Source organism: Antechinus flavipes, chromosome 3, assembly GCF_016432865.1.
Source record: "Antechinus flavipes isolate AdamAnt ecotype Samford, QLD, Australia chromosome 3, AdamAnt_v2, whole genome shotgun sequence".
Classification (NCBI taxonomy): Eukaryota; Metazoa; Chordata; class Mammalia; order Dasyuromorphia; family Dasyuridae; genus Antechinus; species Antechinus flavipes.
The window spans coordinates 38,621,980-38,639,444 of NC_067400.1; the positions used below are offsets into that span (position 1 = coordinate 38,621,980).

Genomic DNA, 17,465 nt, shown 5'->3' on the forward strand with positions numbered 1-17,465 from the left:
AAAACACTTTCATAGGGGAAATCAATTACACTGCCGGGTGATGAGGACAGAAGCCGTCCTCGGATGCACACTCCGAGCCCTCCCCTAAGGATGCGCCCGGCCTTCCCAACCTTGAAGGTCCTCCCTCGGCTACAGACTGGCTCGGCCCTGCCTCCCAATCCCCCAGCGATGGAAGCCCCTCCAAGTCCCGGGCACAAAGGATTGGGGGAAGGGAGCGGACGATTCGAACCCCGGGGGAGGGGGTCAGGTTCTCGGCCAAGTGGGGGTGGGGAAGTTGGCCAATGAATGACCCGGGCGGGGCAGAGTCGCCGGAGGGGAGAGCGGCGAGGCAGCGGAGGCGGCGGCCGCGACGGTGGCGGCGGCGGCAGGGGGGGCGGGGCGCCCCTCCCCTCTCCCCTCCCCCACCGCTCCGGGCTGGCCCCGCCCCCAGGCCCCGCGGCGCTTCCCGGCTGGCTGGCTCGCAGGCTCGCAGGCTGCAGCGGGAGGGCGGAGGCAGCCGGCGGGTCACGCTGCGGCCGCGGCGTGCTGAGGCCCGGCGGGCGGAGGGATCCGGCTGGGCGGCGGGCGGGCGGGAGCGTCCGGGGGGGCGGCGGCGCGGCGGCGCAGCGGCGCGGCGAGACCCCGGGGTGCGGGGCGGGGGATCCCCAGTCCCCGCCCTGTTTTCCCCCCCCGCCCCTCACCCCACCTCCTCCACGCCCCTCCCCCCTCCTCCCCTCTGGTTGGAAAGTTTCTAGAACCCCTTCCCGGCGGCCCTTGCGGTTCCAACATGGCGGAGCTGACGGTGGAGGTTCGCGGCTCTAACGGGGCTTTCTACAAGGTAGCTGGGTCGGGGCTGGGGCCGAGGCCGGGACTGGGCGGAGAGGGGGGCGGCGACGGAGGTGGACGCGAGGCCGGGCCTGGGGCCGGGACCGGCTCGGAAGGGGTGGCCCGGGGAGGGGGGGGGCGGCCCAGGCCGGGGCGCGGGCGGGCAGGCGGGCGGCCCGGCCCGGGCCCTGCCTCCTGGCGCCGCCGGCGGCCGCGGTTTAACGGTCTCGGGCCGCGGCTCCGTTAGGCTCTGAAGCCGCCCGGGGCCAGCCAGGAGCCTCCGGGCGCCGCGCCGCGCTGCGCCAGGCCGGGGTGGGGCGGGCCCGGGATACCCAGGGATTGTGCGTTCATAGGCCTGCCGAGGGGGCGGGGAGGCCCCGGCGGCGGCGCCCGCGGCCCGGTGACCTTGGGCCGGCCTCTCGGGCCCCACGCGGGGCCTCGCTCTACCTCTCCGGGAAGTGGGAGCGTGGGGCCGGGACCCGCCCCGGGGGCGCCTGCCGGTGCTTGGAAATCTCCGGAATCCCCAGGGCGGGGGAGGGGGTGTGTGTGGAGAGACCGCCCTTATTTCGGGCGTTGTGTCGCCTGGAGCACCTCGGATCCTATGGGGGGGTGTTTAATGGGGGGCGGGGTGGGGACGAGAAGAAAGGCGAGGAGGTCCGGGCAGGCCGGGGAACGTGGTCAGGCCTAGAAGTGCATGAATCTCCCCGAAAACTCCCGCTGTGCCTCCCATCTCCCCCGCTCCCCATCCCCCCCCACTTTGTTTTGTGCTATCGCCCCACCCCCACTCTGGCAAGGATGCTACAAGATCGATACGAGGTCCCCCCCCCCCTCTCTCCAGGCTTTCCCCTCCCCCCAGCTGTCGCTGTCCGTCATCCGGCCTAAGCCTGGTCTCAGATGTTTCCGAGTCTGGGCTATTTTTGTGGAGGCCTTGGGTGTCCGTGGGGCGGGCTCGGCCCGAGAAGGGGGTCCGGGTGGCGTGCCCTCCCCCAACCTTGTTAGGGCACGGGTCTGCCTGGGATCCTCGGAGTTTCTCGGCGGGCCCCGAGGGTGGAACCCCGAAACTCCCGACCCTGCCTTTCCATGTGGCCTTTGTGCTTTAGGAAGCTTTGTTCTGGTCCGGGGCTCGCCGGGCTCCGGCCTGGCTGCCTCCCCTGGAGGAATCGCCTGTGGGCGTGGAGCTTGTGTGGACCTTGGGGGCTCGAGTCACTGGGAATTGTAGCGTCACGGCTCTTGGGGTCAGCCCCGGGGAGGGGGGGGGGGGATTAGAATCCCTTTTCTGTTTGCATGAAGTACCGCCTGTAATTAAGTATTTAACCCTGAAAGTTCGATGTGGCCCCAGTGGATCTAGGAAGTACCCTCTGGCTATAGGAGACGATGGGGAAGATGATTTTTCACAGACATTTAACTGCATCTGGAGACCACCACGTGGGCAATGGAGAAGGGGGCCACATTTCATTTAAGTGTATTTCATTAATTTGTCATGGCCGGTGGAAAGAAAAATGTGTTAACATTTGGGCCAAATTGCTGTTTACAATGACTTTTCCAAGGTAGTTTTTATAAGTTGTTTTTAGGGCTCTTAATTTGCAAGTAGGGAATATTTTCAGGAGCCTATGTAAGATATAGGAGAGATGAAACTTTTTTTTCATGTTTTCACAAAATTGGTCTTTTAACCAATCATGAAGCATGAGAAGTAGAAAATAGAGATGAAAACTCTTTGTCCACAGTCTCAAACTTATTTTTCAGATGTAACTTTAAAACATTGTGGAATGCATTAGGACAAAAGTGATTTGAGCATATTGAACACTAATTGTGGTAGATGGAATACTGGCAATTGGGATATCCCAATTCCAGCTCTTCTGTAATCTCATCTTGGTCTTAACTAATTTATTTCTTTTTACTTGTCTGTTAAATGGAAATGGTAATTGCTCTACTTACCTGACTGAATTGTAAGGAGAGAGGGTTTTTATTAAACTAAGAAGTGAGGGAGATAATATAGACCTGATTATTACTTAACTGTTGTTAACATCTGGAGAAGCTCCAGGAAATAACCTTAGAACTCTTAATCCTGATAAATTAAAAAAAAAATTCTCAAGGTATCCTTTTATTAGCTTTAAGGGTTTTACCATTTAACTATTTTCAAAGGATACACTTTGCTTAGGGAGAAGTTGAAAATTAGGTCATACTATGCTTGTGCTTATGTAGGGAAAAGTTTCCATGGTGTCCTTTCTAAGGAAAATAATGCCAGGTTGGTAGCATGAAATTTGAAGCCCTCCTTGTTAATTACCTCCATTAAAAAAATAAAATGTGTACAGGTATATATATGTATATCTATACATATATAAAGATTCGGGATTTCAGTTAAATTATAATTGAGATCAGAAATCTAGAATGCATGATTGCTTGGCAAAATTAGTTTTAAAAATATTAAATTATAGCTTTATTCGCTATTCAGAAAATTTAAAGTTAAAAGTTGAGATTCTGCAGTTCGTTATGATAGCCTAGATAGCTGTAGTAAAGATTGTTTTTTAAAATTTGTTTGTATTCACCGTCAGTATATTTGACATCAAAAATTAGGCCTAATTGAGAAAGACACTGTGTACCTTTGCTAAGCCTTGAAGCTTAGCAAAACTTACTAAACTTAGGTTCCCTAATCATGCTATTTACACATTTTTGCATTACATTCCGACAAAACACTTTGTAACTCTCGAAGAAATAGGCAATTTTAAAAGTATTTTTGAAATGCTGAAATCCCTAAGTGACTTATGCAAGAGAGGCAGCATTTAACCAAGTCTTCTGTCCGATGCTTTTCCCACTATAAAGTGTCTCACTTAAATGTACTATTAAATTCTAAGAAATCAAAGATTAAAATACTGATTTTTATTATTCCTAATATTTTTATTCCTCACCATAAGGTAGGTAGTACAGTTGTACAAATTGAGCCCCCAGGGAACTTAAATGAGTAGCTCCTGACCCTAAAAAGACTTTTAAGTACTAATTTTTTAATTAAATACCTTTCAGACAGTAGATTTAGGAGTTATTACTAAATTCCCATCAATCTTTGTTCATGTGCCTAACACAGAAGAGCTTCCCAATCATTAATGTTGCACATCAATTCAGTGCCTTATAGGTAGTCACCTTAAATGATGAATATTTCCATTTTTTAATATTGCATTAAGACATTATTCTGAGAGTTCTGTTAATAGTACAAAAATTGAAATCAATGGTCAAGATTTTTGTATACTCAGAGACTCAAAGATCTTTTTAAGTAAAAATTCGTAAGTTGTGATTTAATTTGGTGGGTAAATGTTGCATTTTTCTAAGTCTTCAATTGAAGCTTACCTACTAAAATTTATCTTTCTTCCAGATACTTAATAGCTATGGCTTTTTTGAGCCTCAGTTTTCTATTTGTAAAGTGGGAATAAGCAGTACCTCTTTATATACTTAAGATTATTATGTAGATCAAACAGTTATTTAAAGTCTTTTCTGCACTTTAATGCAATTTGCAAATGTAGTTGTTGGGCTTATAGTTGGCAAGTTTTAAGATTACTCTTTTTTACTGTGAAACCAATTGAAGAAGTAGAAAAAGTCTGGTCATTTTATATGTTGTTTTCCTCTCCATCTTGTAATCACTCTAGAATGGGACTTTAGAAAGGATCGCCAATTTGTATTAAAAGGTTTTTTTAAATTGGTAACTATTTCATCCTAATTAATTGGTTCCCTTTGTATTTCTGTGCAATTTTTCTTAATTAAAAAAAATTTTTTGACAAGGTCTATAGTCTTCATTCAGCAAATTGCCAAAGGTGATCCATGCCCTTCCCTCCCCCCTCCCCGCGTGGGCAAAAAAAAAAAAAAAAGTAACAAATCCTTCCTTTAGAAGGTATTAACAAATACCATACACTTTAAAGATAGATACTGCTTTATCTAAGGTCAAGCTGACATAGGTACAGTGATGATAAATGAGTTCTGGGAATGAAAAATTAATTTATAGGAATTGCCTTTTTTTTAAACAATCATTTTTTTAAAAAAAGTTAAAGCATTGATTTTAACTGTTCTAAGTAATATCAGTTGACAGGAATTTGATTTGATCTGGACAAATCTGTAAAGAATTTGGCATTCCCATTGTCCCATTTCATTCCTTGGGTTGAGGAGGGTCAGCATTTTCCTATCTTAATAATAAGAAAGGGTAGAGTTTTATACATAATAGCCAATCCTCTTTCACCTTACAAATATTGTAATACAATACCATAATTATAAATAGGTAACAGAAGGATAGGCTTGCCCCTTCATCTTTTCAGTCTGATCCACTACTTTGTATCATGCTATTTGGTTGACAACTTGTAGATGTTCTCTGTTTGATCTGATAAAGCAATTCAGTTTAAGGATTGCTGACCACATTTTAGGAGTAGATTAAGGCCTCTGAACGCTTGCTGTATGGCTAGTTTTACTGCATATCTTTGTTACATTTTCTTCATTACAGAGGATATATTGATGTTGGGGTTTTTTTCCCCTCCCAAGTCATTATCACTTAATGATATCTCCTTGTCCCCATTAAATCCACCCTTGTCACAAATAAGTATGGTCAAGCAAAACAACAAACTGACCACTTCTAAAATACATAATTTTCCTCCAGTGCATTTTGTGTTTAATATTTAATAATATTTTGGTGCCATGGCTTTACAGTTGATGTCTTAAAATGTATCTCTAGGCTTTTAATGTTGTTTCTATCTCTGGTAATTGAATTTCAGATAAAGAATTTTGTCCTTTTTATTCACTGTGTTAATAGAAATATTAATAGTTATCTTGTAAAGGGCCAGAATAATGGCCATTTTACTGAGTACCAACTGTGTATGGATGAAGGGATAAATTATTAAGAATCAATTGTTTCAAGATATGCTAAGGGCTGGTGACAACAAAAAGGAAAACACCAGTTAGTCCCTGCTCTCCAGGACTTAGGGGTCTAATTGGGAGAAACAAAAAGAAAATTTCGTCTGCTGGGAGGCAAGGTGGCAAAGCCTATGGGGTCCTTGTGGTTACATTTCCAGATTAGATAATGGTTCCAAGGATCTGTCTGATGAACATCAAGGCTAGTCAGGCAGGGAGGATAAATGTAAGACCTCCATCTCACCAGCAAGAATTGGTATTTATCTCATCCAAAATGATTGTCCAAGGAATCTGATCAGTTTGGGTGTAGAGATAAGACTGAAGGAAGGAGAGAATGTACCTCTTGTGTTGCCAGAGCTTCCTGGACTTGTGAACAGGTGGACCTAAATAGAAGGGGTAAATTGCTGCACCTGCCTGTAGACAGTCCCTTTCTCCAAGAAATTTTACTCTCCAGTTGTAGCTAGTCAGCATGGTAAAATTTAGTAGATTAGGAGAGGCTGACTGGGTTTACTACAAATTTATCTTATGTAACCTCAGCTGGGGCCCTCTCTGTATTTAGGCAATCCTTTTTACATCTCCCTAATCCACTGATTATTCCACTCACTACAGCGTTATTTTTCCAACCATTATTTTTTCAACTCTACTTAAGTCTCAGTTCTCATAAAACTCTCTTCATCCCTCCATCCCTGCTAGCTATCACTTTTTGTGGCTAAGTTTCTTAAAGGCTATCTACAATTAGCTTCCTATTCCTTTTCTTAACTCTGCAGTCTGGCTTTTTTGAATCATTCAACTGAAAAAACTCTTCAAAGTTATTAATCATTTCTTCAGTACCAGTGTCTTTGTCTTCTCTACAAGCTGTGACATTCTTTTGATAAGTTCTTTGACATCTTTTCCTGGTTATTTTCTTTGCTAGATTTTTTAAGAAAGCAGATACCTTGATTCTCTTACCACTCTTGACTCCTTTAGTCACCTTTACTGGATCTTATTCAGGTCATTCCTATTAATTGGTTGGTTTCCCAAGGGTATGTCCTTATCCCTCTTCTATATTATTTAACTTCCTTATCTCATTAGTTTCTAAGGATTCAATTATATAGGCTGCTGAGATTCAAATCTCTTTATAAAACCTGTAGCTCACTCTCTAATATAGAATCTCCAACTGTGAATTGGACGTCTCCAATTAGATGCTTGTAAAATTAAACAATTTTCCCAAGTGAAATTAAAGAAAAGTCCCTTAACAAATGTACAGTCACACAAAACAAATTCGTAAGTTTCCTATATCTTGAAAATATGTCTTGCTCTGAATGCTTGAGTCTATCACTATTCAGTCAGGAAATGGACAGCAATTTTTAAAAAATAGCTTTTTATTTCCAAAACATGCAAGGTTAGTTTTCAACCTCCTCCCTTGCAAAACCTCGTGTTCCAAATTGTTCTCCCTCCCTTAGACATCAAGTAATCCACATTCACTCCCCACAATCCTCTCTTTGTTTTTTTTTTTTAATTTTTATTTAATAATTACTTTATATTGACACTCGTTTCTGTTCCGATTTTTTTTTCCCTCCCTCCCTCCACCCCCTCCCCTAGATGGCAAGCAATCCTTTATATGTTGGATATGTTGCAGTATATCCTAGGTACAATATATGTTTGCAGAACCGAACAGTTCTCTTGTTGCATAGGGAGAATTGGATTCAGAAGGTATAAATAACCCGGGAAGAAAAACAAAAATGCAGATAGTTCACATTCGTTTCCCAGTGTTCTTTCTTTGGGTGTAGCTGCTTTTGTTCGTCATTTATCAATTGAAACTCAGGTCTCTTTGTCAAAGAAATCCACTTCCATCAAAATATGTCCTCATACAATATCGTTGTCGAAGTGTATAATGATCTCCTGGTTCTGCTCATCTCACTTAGCATCAGTTCATGTAAGTCTCGCCAGTCCTCTCTGTATTCATCCTGCTGGTCATTTCTTACAGAACAATAATATTCCATAACATTCATATACCACAATTTACCCAGCCATTCTCCAATTGATGGGCATCCATTCATTTTCCAGTTTCTAGCCACTACAAACAGGGCTGCTACAAACATTTTGGCACATACAGGTCCCTTTCCCTTTTTTAGTATCTCTTTGGGGTATAAGCCCAATAGAAACACTGCTGGATCAAAGGGTATGCACAGTTTGATAAATTTTGGGCATAATTCCAGATTGCTCTCCAGAATGGCTGTATTCGTTCGCAACTCCACCAACAATGCAATAGTGTCCCAGTTTTCCCGCATCCCCTCCAACATTGATCATTCTTTTTTCCTGTCATCTTAGCCAATCTGACAGGTGTGTAGTGGTATCTCAGAGTTGTCTTAATTTGCATTTCTCTGATCAATAATGATTTGGAACACTCTTTCATATGAGTGGTAATAGTTTCAATTTCATCCTCTGAAAATTGTCTGTTCCACAATCCTCTCTTTGGATGCAGATGGCTCTCTCCATCACATTGGAACTGGCCTGAATCATTTCACAGTTGAAAAGAGATACATCTGTCATAGTTGATCATTATAAGGTTGCTGTGCACAAGTTCTTTGGTTCTGCTTACTTCACTAAGCATCAGTTCATGTAACTCTCTCCAAGCCTTTTTGAAATCATTCTGCTGATCCGTTTCCTATAGAACAATAATATCCCATTACATTCTTCACATAACATAACTTAATCAGCCATTCTCCAGATGACAGGCATCCACTCATTTTCCAGTTCCTTGCCACTCCAAAAAGGGCGGATACAAACATTTTTGCACATGTGGGTCCTTTTCCTTTTTTTATGATCTCTTTGGGATACAGACCCAGTAGAGAATCTGCTGGATCAAAGAGTATGCACAGTTTGATAGTCCTTTGGGTATAGTTCCAAATTGTTCTCCAGAATGATTGGATCAGTTCACAACTCCACCAACATATTAGTGTCCCAGTTTTCCTTCTGGGTTCATTATTTTTCTATTATCTTAGCCAATCTGAGAGGTGCATGGTGGTACCTCGGAGTTGTCTTATTTTGCATTTCTCTGATCAGTAGATTTAGAGCATTTTTTTCTTCTTCTTTTTTTTTAAAATTTCATTTCCATCTGAAAAAACTGTCTTCATAATGGATAGCAATTTTTGTCAAGTCCTCAGTTTTGGATTACCCCTAATAATCCACTTACTTTTCTGCTCTGCTACTAAATGCTAACAGATTTGTTAAGTAATTGCAAATAGGCCCTACTTGCAGCAAGGTAACACTTTTTTATCTCATTATCCATTCATTATCACATAGCACTTTTTCTGAGTTGTTTTTTTTTTTTTTAATCCCTCCTCAAACCTTCCATGGTTCCCCCTTGACTATCAGCTGAGAACCTTGCCTCTCTCTCTTTACTTTTCCTCATTTCTAAATATTCAGATTCCTTTCCTCTCTGATCTCTCCTCTCACTAGAGGTGAAGGTTTTCCTTCCTGAGACTACACCTTCTCCTCCCCTTTTTCCCCCAAGAAAAAGTTAAATGATGCTTAACCTCATGTAGATATTTCCATGTCCAGCTGTAGTTGCATGACAATATGTAGTAGTTTTCTGAGTCTGATTACTGCTTTTAGTTTCTAAAACTTTGATAATTTGTCTTAGTGATACTGTTATTTTACAAATTGAAAAAATTTTACAAATTCCTGGTTTCTGTTCACTTACTCTGTATCAGTTCATCCAACTTTTATCAGGTTTTTCTGAAACTGATTCTGGATGTTTTCTTTTCCTCTCTCTGATCTCTTTAGGATACATACCTGAGTCAGAAGATGTGTATTGCATAATTTTACCAGACCCTCTGGCAGCTCTTCCTATAGTACCATCATATACCCGGTTTTCCACAGTTCTTCTAACACAATTTTTTGTCATAGTAGATCATTGGGTTATTTTTAATTTGATTTTCTCTGTTAATGATTCAGAGCATGGTTTTCATATGGCTTTTGATAACTTGGAATTCTTTGTGTGAAATTTCTTTGTTCATATTTTTGGATAATCCCAATTGGGGGAAATGATTCCTATTCTTTTCAATCTGACTCAGTTCCAGATAGATATATGCTCTATTGGTATCTTGTGTGTGTGCTTGTGTAGAGAGAATCTGTTCCAGATAGCTAGATATACTTATAGATATCTATGTAATAGATAGAAAATCATTTTATTTTTGTGATGGAAATTGGGCATTTTGTCTTCTTAGAATTCTCTTGTTGGCTTATAAATTATTTTCCTATCCATAGATATAACAAATAACTTACTTTCTCTTAATTTCTTTAGGATGCTGCTTTTATTGTCCTAAACCATTTGCTCCTTTTGGAGAATGTCTTAGTATATGGTGTGAGATGTTGGTCTATATAAAAATCTAGGTTGTGTAAGATTTTCCAGATTTTCTGAATAGACCTTTGGACATTTAAAATTCAACATGTTCCAAGACCAAACTCATAATCTCCCACTCCCCCCGCCCCTCCTCCCCAACCCTCCTCTCAATCACTTGGTAACCTAGCTGTTAAACTCTTATCTGTGCCAAGTTTTGTTTGTAGCTTCAAAACATTTACCAGTTTTGTAAACATTCAACAGTCTGATGCAGTCCTTATCTCAATCCTGATCAATTTAATAGCTTCCTAATTGGTCTTCCTGTCTCATCTTTCCCCACTACAATTCATTGTCTGCTCAGTTTGCCACAGTGATTGCCCTAAAATTGCAGGTTTGATCATCTCTCTCTCTCTCTCTCTCTCTCACACACACACACACACACACACCACTTTCCTCCTCCTGTTAAACTCCCAATGGCTCAATCATTTCCAGGATCAAATATATAATCCTCTGTTTGGCTTTTAAAGTCCTTTAAAACCTGGTTCCCTTCTATTTTTCCAATCTTCTTATATACCTTGGTCTCATGAAACCTATTCAGGAATTTGTTTTTGTCCGTTCCCCTCCCTCCCCCATATACCACCCAACTCCCTGCTGTCTTTCATGCCTGGAATAACTTTGACAGCTTCCTTGAAACTTCAGCTAAATTTTGCTTGCTTTTGAAGCCCTTTCTCGTTAGCCCTTAATTACTAGTACTTTCCCTTGGAGATTACCTCCAATTTACCCTGTTTGTTCACACAGTTCACTTGTCTCTCTTACTAGACTGTGGACTCTGTGAGGGTAGGGATTCTTTTTAGACTTTTTTGAATTCCTAATGCTTTAGTAAGTATCTACCTGAAAGTTGTGAATAACTGCTTTGCCTAATCCTAAATGGAATAAGTAATTAAATGGTAGTTGATTTACAAATTTCCTACATGAAATGTGTTGCTTTCAACCATGATTTCCACAGCTGTTTTATATCATTTGCCCTCTTTGAAGGTGGCATAGCCACAGGTATATATTTCCATGTAAATTGTATGAAATATAATGCTTATTACTATATGGACAAAGAATCTTGTAATATTTAAATTAAGGCCACTATTGATTCTGGAATTGGAAACGTATGCAACTATTAATAATTAATAATATTTGCATATTTTAATTTATAGAATTATATACAGTATTTCATATACCTAAATGTATGATCAATTTTATTTAATCAATACTTCCATATTAATAGTAGCAATTGCATGTATTAATAATATGAGACTATTGCTTCAATTTTATTTTCGGTTACGAATTTTCTCCCTCATAACCCCATTGATACAGGAAAAAAAAGGCCATTATAAATATGGAATAAAGCATAACAAATTCTCACATTAGTCATTCTCTTTCTACCTCCAGAAAGGGTGGGGGAGCTTTTAGATTGCCTTGAGTTCATCAGGGTGGCATGGTTCACAATGAGACCTGTAACTGTGGTAGGTCTTCCTATTGAGTTACTTTTATGATATTGCTGTTGCTGTGTAAATTGTTTTCTTGATACAGCTAACTTCACTTGGCTTCTCTTCATATAAGTTTTAAGGTTTTTCTGAATCTATTCGATGAATCATTTCTTACAACACAATAATATTTGATCTCATTCACATTTTCTAATTTTTTTTTGGGGGGGGCCACATCTCCACATCTCCAATTAATGGGTTTTCCCATAGTTCCTTCAATTTTCCACAAGAACTCCTGCAAATATTTTTCTGCATGACTCCTCTTTCTCTTTGATCTTTGAACTATCACTGGGTGAAAGGGTATGCCTAGTTTCAAGTGAGTTCTTGCCAGAATAGCTATGATTTTTGGGTCTATCAGACACCAGGATACTGTGATTGTTTACTTCTGGTTAGTGTACCTAATCTGTTCTACTGACCTATTTCTTAACCAATACAAAGTTTTGATGATTGCTTTCTTAGCAATATTAATTCCTTTGATATTGTCCTTTTTGGTCCTCCAGATGAATTATATTTTTTCTTTAGTTTTATGAAGTAATTGTTGTAGTTTGATTATTGCACTGAGTAAAAGCAATTTAGATGGTGTTATTTTCAAAGAAAATATTAGTTCAGCCTATCTATGTATTTTAGTTTGTCTTTAAAGAATGTTTTATAATTTTGTTCATATGGTTCCTATGCATTTCTTTGGGAGCCCAGGTGTAAGGGGGAGGGGGAGGGTTGTGTATGTGCTATTTCTAAGATTCTCTAAGTTAACTGCAAAAAGTGATCATTTTGTGTTTACTCTTCCTATTGTTGAAGTTCTTATTGTTGTAGTTGGCATTTATTTCTAGCACAATAGCAAATGGTGATGGTGATTTCTCCATTAGTGATGGAAATAACTTGCTTTAACTTCCTGATTTTACTAAAACGGTCTTTAGCTTAGTCTCATCACAAATGATGCTGGCTCTTAGGGTTTAGTTACATGCTATTTAGCATTTTAAGGAAAGTTCCCTTTTTCTTTGATTTCAGTGTGATAAATGAACTTCCATTTGCAAATGTATGTTCTTTTAGATTTGGGGTATAGAGTAAAGGAGTTTTCCTTAGTGTTCTGTGTGCTAAATAACAGTTGTATTTAAAGAACTTAATATTCATTGAGTTCAAATTTGAGACTAAATCTACAGTTATTCCTATTGGAAGACCCTCTGAATATTTTCAGACAATAGCGACAATACTATGGACAAGGAAGTCAAAAATTATCCTTCACAAATGAAGGGCCAAAAGTTATTTCCATCAAATGATTCTATCTTTTGTTGGCAATAGTATAGGTATTTCCTCCTGGTGTACTATTTAAGAATTCATTGAGGAAAGTTACTGAACCAAACTTTTTTAGAATTAACATCTTATTTTCTGCTATCCTCTAGGCCTTTGCATTTGGGGAGGGAAGAGGAAACTAAGCAAAACAAATTCCCCCTGTAGCTATATACCCAAATTATGTGGCATATATAGCTATACACCAAATTATTATATTATATCATTCTTTATCTTAAGTCCTTTACTTGTCTCCAGAAACTGGATGGCATGTTTCATTAGTCTTCTGGAACTCTGAAGATTAGTTATTGCATTGCATGCAGTTCTTAAATTTTTCAAAGTTTTGCCTTTACCAAGTTGTTATTGTATAAACTGTTCTTCTGGTTCTGCTTGCTTCACTCTATCAGTTCATACAAATCTGACCAATTTCTCTGAAATCATCATTTCTTATGGTACTGTAGTATTCTGTTATAGTTACCTTATAATTTGTAGAGTCATTCCAAAAGTTCTCCCTTAGGGTACAGTTCTTTGCCACCACAAAAAGAGCTGCTATAGTTTTTTCACATATTTGTTTTTTCTTTTCTTTTTTCTTTTCTTTTTTTTTTTTTTTAACTTGGGGAATAGCCCAGTAGTGATATGGCTGAGTCAAAAATTATTCATGGTTTGATAATTTTGGGCCATTGTTCCAAAGGTCCTTTATAAAATAGATTAATTCCATCTTTTGGAATCCAAGGGGGCAGAGCAGAAATCCTTTGTATTTTTGTAGTGTTTTTATCTTTATCCACACTAGAATGCTTCAGTATGGAGGGTAGGAATGGTGGTATTATTGAAATAAATTTTTTTCCCATTTTTTTTTACATATCTGGGATTGGAAATAAGTCAAAGGAATGCTTTCCAGTATCTATCCCATTCTAACCTGAATTTACATTCCCAGACTTGTACTTTGTACATGTTTAAATACACTAAGGCTTCTTGCTCTTCCTCAAGATGGCACTGTATTTCCCCTAATCCATACATTTATATTATCTAGTTATCTGGTTGTCACTCCTCATCCATGCCTTTTTAGAATCCTCAATTTCCTTCCTAATCTGTAGCTATTTTTCATAGAATGTAAATAAAATGTAAAACTCTGGGGCCAGACTGTTTGGTACATTTTTGTATCTCCAGGTACCAAGACCATTAATAGATTGGAGTCAATATCAACAGATATTTGTTAAGCAATCCTTTCTCTAGATCAAAGCTAGCTGTTTATTTCATTTATGACTTAGTTATAATTGCATCTTATAAGGTAGGATTTCTTTACAACATAGTTTTTGTCTGTTCTTTCTTGAATACTTAAGGAGTCTGTGATTTCATAGCTATAGATACTCATTTTATTACTTGCGGTAGATTTAAATAACTTCATGGTATCACAAATTATATTGCACTTTCTGGTGATGAACTATTACAAATTTAGGGGAAGAGTTCTCAGAAACTGAAAACAAAACAAAAACCTGGAGTTATTTTTTGAATGAACCATACATTGTTTATTGTTGGAGTTCCACAATGTCATTGTCAATGGGTATATTATGAAGTATATATTTCTTGCATATTTCTTTTATGTAGTGTTATTTCGACTTAAGAGAAAGTTGGACTCACTCCCCTCACTGGCAATCAAACTTCTCTTGATGGCCACTTTTTTCCCTTTCAGAATTGAAGGCAGTGAAGATTCTTTCAACTCTAGATAATTTATTTACCAACATCCTTCACTGATCATCTTTCTTCTATCATCTTCTTCTACTCTTGTGGAGTTTAGTATTTGCAATCCTCTATAGAATTCCTACCTCCTATATTTTCATCTATGTGCATCTAGCTCCCCTTTTCTTAAACCTATTTATTGTTTACTATAGCCTCCTGTCCATCCACCTTGTTGCTTTGGACTCATTTTCACTACCAAAAAACATTAAATATCTTTTGGAGCTACTAGCCTGAAGGAACCTTAGACTCGATTTTCAGCTTCAACTTGTGAGAAAATTTTGATGTATTCCTCCCCTACTATCTTTTGCAGCTTTGAAGAGAAACTCAAAACTATCCCCTGACCAAACTCCAAATAAATTATTTATCTTTAATTTCAGGTTTCTACATCTGCTTCAAGGCAATTTGTTTATTTTTTTCCTTATTGTTACTCTAGAACCCTCTTGTAAGCTACTTTTCTAATTTAGCTCCAAAGTCAATACTGACCATTCTTACTCATCAAATAACTCGAGAAAGTAAATGAAGACTATTCTCTAGAGATTCCTTCTAGTTTCTCTGACTCAAATCACATCTTCACTCCACTTGATCTTGTAGGTGCTTAATGTCTGAAGCCATATTTGAACTTAGATCTTTTCCAGTATAAAATTATACTTTACACTGATTCTCTCTTCTTCCATCTCATAACAAGTAAAGTTGAACAAAACAATCTATCAGCTTATTGTCCCAAACACTTGCTGGTAGTATCAATCAGTTTTCCCTGAAGCTATTTTCTCTCTATTATCCACTTCCTTCTCATTTCTTTCAGAATTCCTGTCCTGCTTAAGGTCAGTTCTGGTGTAATGCTCCCAACTATATAACGCCTTCCTCTCTGGTCTGCTCTCTTTACAGATTATTTATCTTTGTATGCACGTTTCACCCTCCAATCAAATGTGAACTTTCTGAGGGCTCAGATCTGTATTTTGAATTTGTGTGCTCATTGTCTTACAACCAGAATAACTTGGAAAATGTTTGAAATGAAATTAATGCCCCTATTTTTAGTCTTTCAACAAGTATCAGGCACTGGGTGCTGGGGATAAAGGTCAGCTCCAAACAGAACAGGAGAGAGCCAAGGGGTTGGAGGGGGAGTAATGATAATATTAACTTGAGATTTTAGTCATAATGAAGAGTTTAAAAGCTTTCACCTCAATTCCTGGCCTTTTGACTTCCATTACCTCACACCCACTTTGCCACCACTTAACTCACGACAAGATTTCTAGTTCTTGGACATTTTTCTGTCTGATCACAGCTACATAGAATTCTCTCTCCCAGTTCATTCACTGCCTCTAAGCCTGTCTGCTTTACCTTTTGAGAGCTGTTGATTGCTTGAACCATCACTTTCAATCCATGTACTCTACCACAAAGGCTTTTGCTTGTTTTTATGTCTAGCTTTGAATTCTAGTGTGCCTTTTTTAATGTTTCACTAGTTGCTTATTCTAGAATCCCTTGACCAGCAGATGATCTAACTTTGTCTTTAACTAAGAAGATTGAGGCCATCTGGTATGAGCTTTTTTTTGTTTGCTTTATTCCTCAAACTCCTGATCTGTGAGTCCTTATCTATATTATCCATTATCTGATTTCTAAGCTTCTACTTAAAGGCCTCTGGGTCTCTCCATTTACCCCACAGTGACCTAGCCTCTTTCACCTAGAATAAGACCATCAGACTTGAGCTTTCTTGTTTTTTCTTAAACTTCAGCTTCTCATCCTTGAGTTATTTCTAATTACTGAGGCTTCTTTGTTGAAATATATCCTCTAGCCTTCAAGACCTTTTTTATTTTTCAGAGGAACCTAGGAGACTGGATGGAGTGAAAGCACCTAATGAAGCCTTTCCTCAAGTATAAAATGGGGATTGGAAAGTAGCACCTAGCTCTCTCCCGGAATTGATGATCAAATTAAATATTCATACAGGACTTGAGCAATATTTCTGGTGTAAAGTACATTCTTAAAAATTATTTTGTTTCCTTTTTTAGGAAACAGGGACACATAACTCCAGACATAGCTTTTTCAGCTCATCTTTAGTATACTGTTTCATCTCTTCCTCCCCTTTATTGGTAAATTTGTTGGAGGAAAAATATCTTCCCCTGGTGCCTTCATTGCCTTTTTAGCCATTACCCTCCTTATATAATCCTTGGCTGAGGAGTATGTTCCAGCATGCTACTAATACTGTTCACCTGTGACCTTCAAATCAGCTATTTTCAAATTACCTTTGTTGTTGTTGTTTTTAACTAGAACCTTTTGTTGGCATGACAGTCTTTTCTGAATGTTCTTCTCTATTTCCATACATAGGGAGCAAGGATTCAAAAAGAAGGAAGAAATTGGCCCAGGAAAACATGAATAACAACTCTCTTTGTCAGGGTGAAGTTTGATCTTAATAATCATGATATTTTATTGTTCTTTACTTTTACATTATCAATGTGTGGTTTTTTTTTTTTTTTTTTAAATTTGTTCATGCCTACATCAGTCTTCATCAGTTCTTCTGGAATTCTTCATATTTGTCCAAGTAATACTCCCTTCTCAAAGGATAATTACTTGAAAAAAAAATATATTTTTTCTCCCACGAAATTGCTGCTCTGAATATCTTTATAGATGAGATGAGGCCTTTCTGTCTTTGACTTACTTGGATTATGTGTCCAGAAAAGTTGCCTTCTTTTAGTCATTTTTAAAAACATAATACCAGGTGTTTTTGAGAATTTTTGGTATACATGACTCCCAACAGTGTATTTGAAAAGATTCTTCCTTCACCCATTTTCTCTCTCTTTCTCTCTCTCTCTCTCTTTTTAAACCTTTACCCCAAAAGCTTTTTCAATTTCAGATAAACCAATAGTATCTTACACCATCCTTTGTGATTTTTATTCCTTGTCTGGTTA

General features: G+C 39.3%; 1 protein-coding gene across 5 annotated transcripts in view; it reads left to right on the forward strand.

The window, feature by feature from the left end:
- The first annotated feature begins 668 nt into the window (after positions 1-668).
- Positions 669-17,465, forward strand: part of FXR1 (FMR1 autosomal homolog 1) — a 60,142-nt gene continuing 43,345 nt past the window's right edge. For all 5 annotated transcript variants that reach the window (XM_051983227.1, XM_051983228.1, XM_051983229.1 and 2 more), the window contains exon 1: positions 669-817. In XM_051983227.1, coding sequence (XP_051839187.1) covers positions 767-817 — 51 coding nt within the window. In that variant the 5' untranslated portion in view covers positions 669-766. The remainder of the gene's footprint in view (positions 818-17,465) is intronic.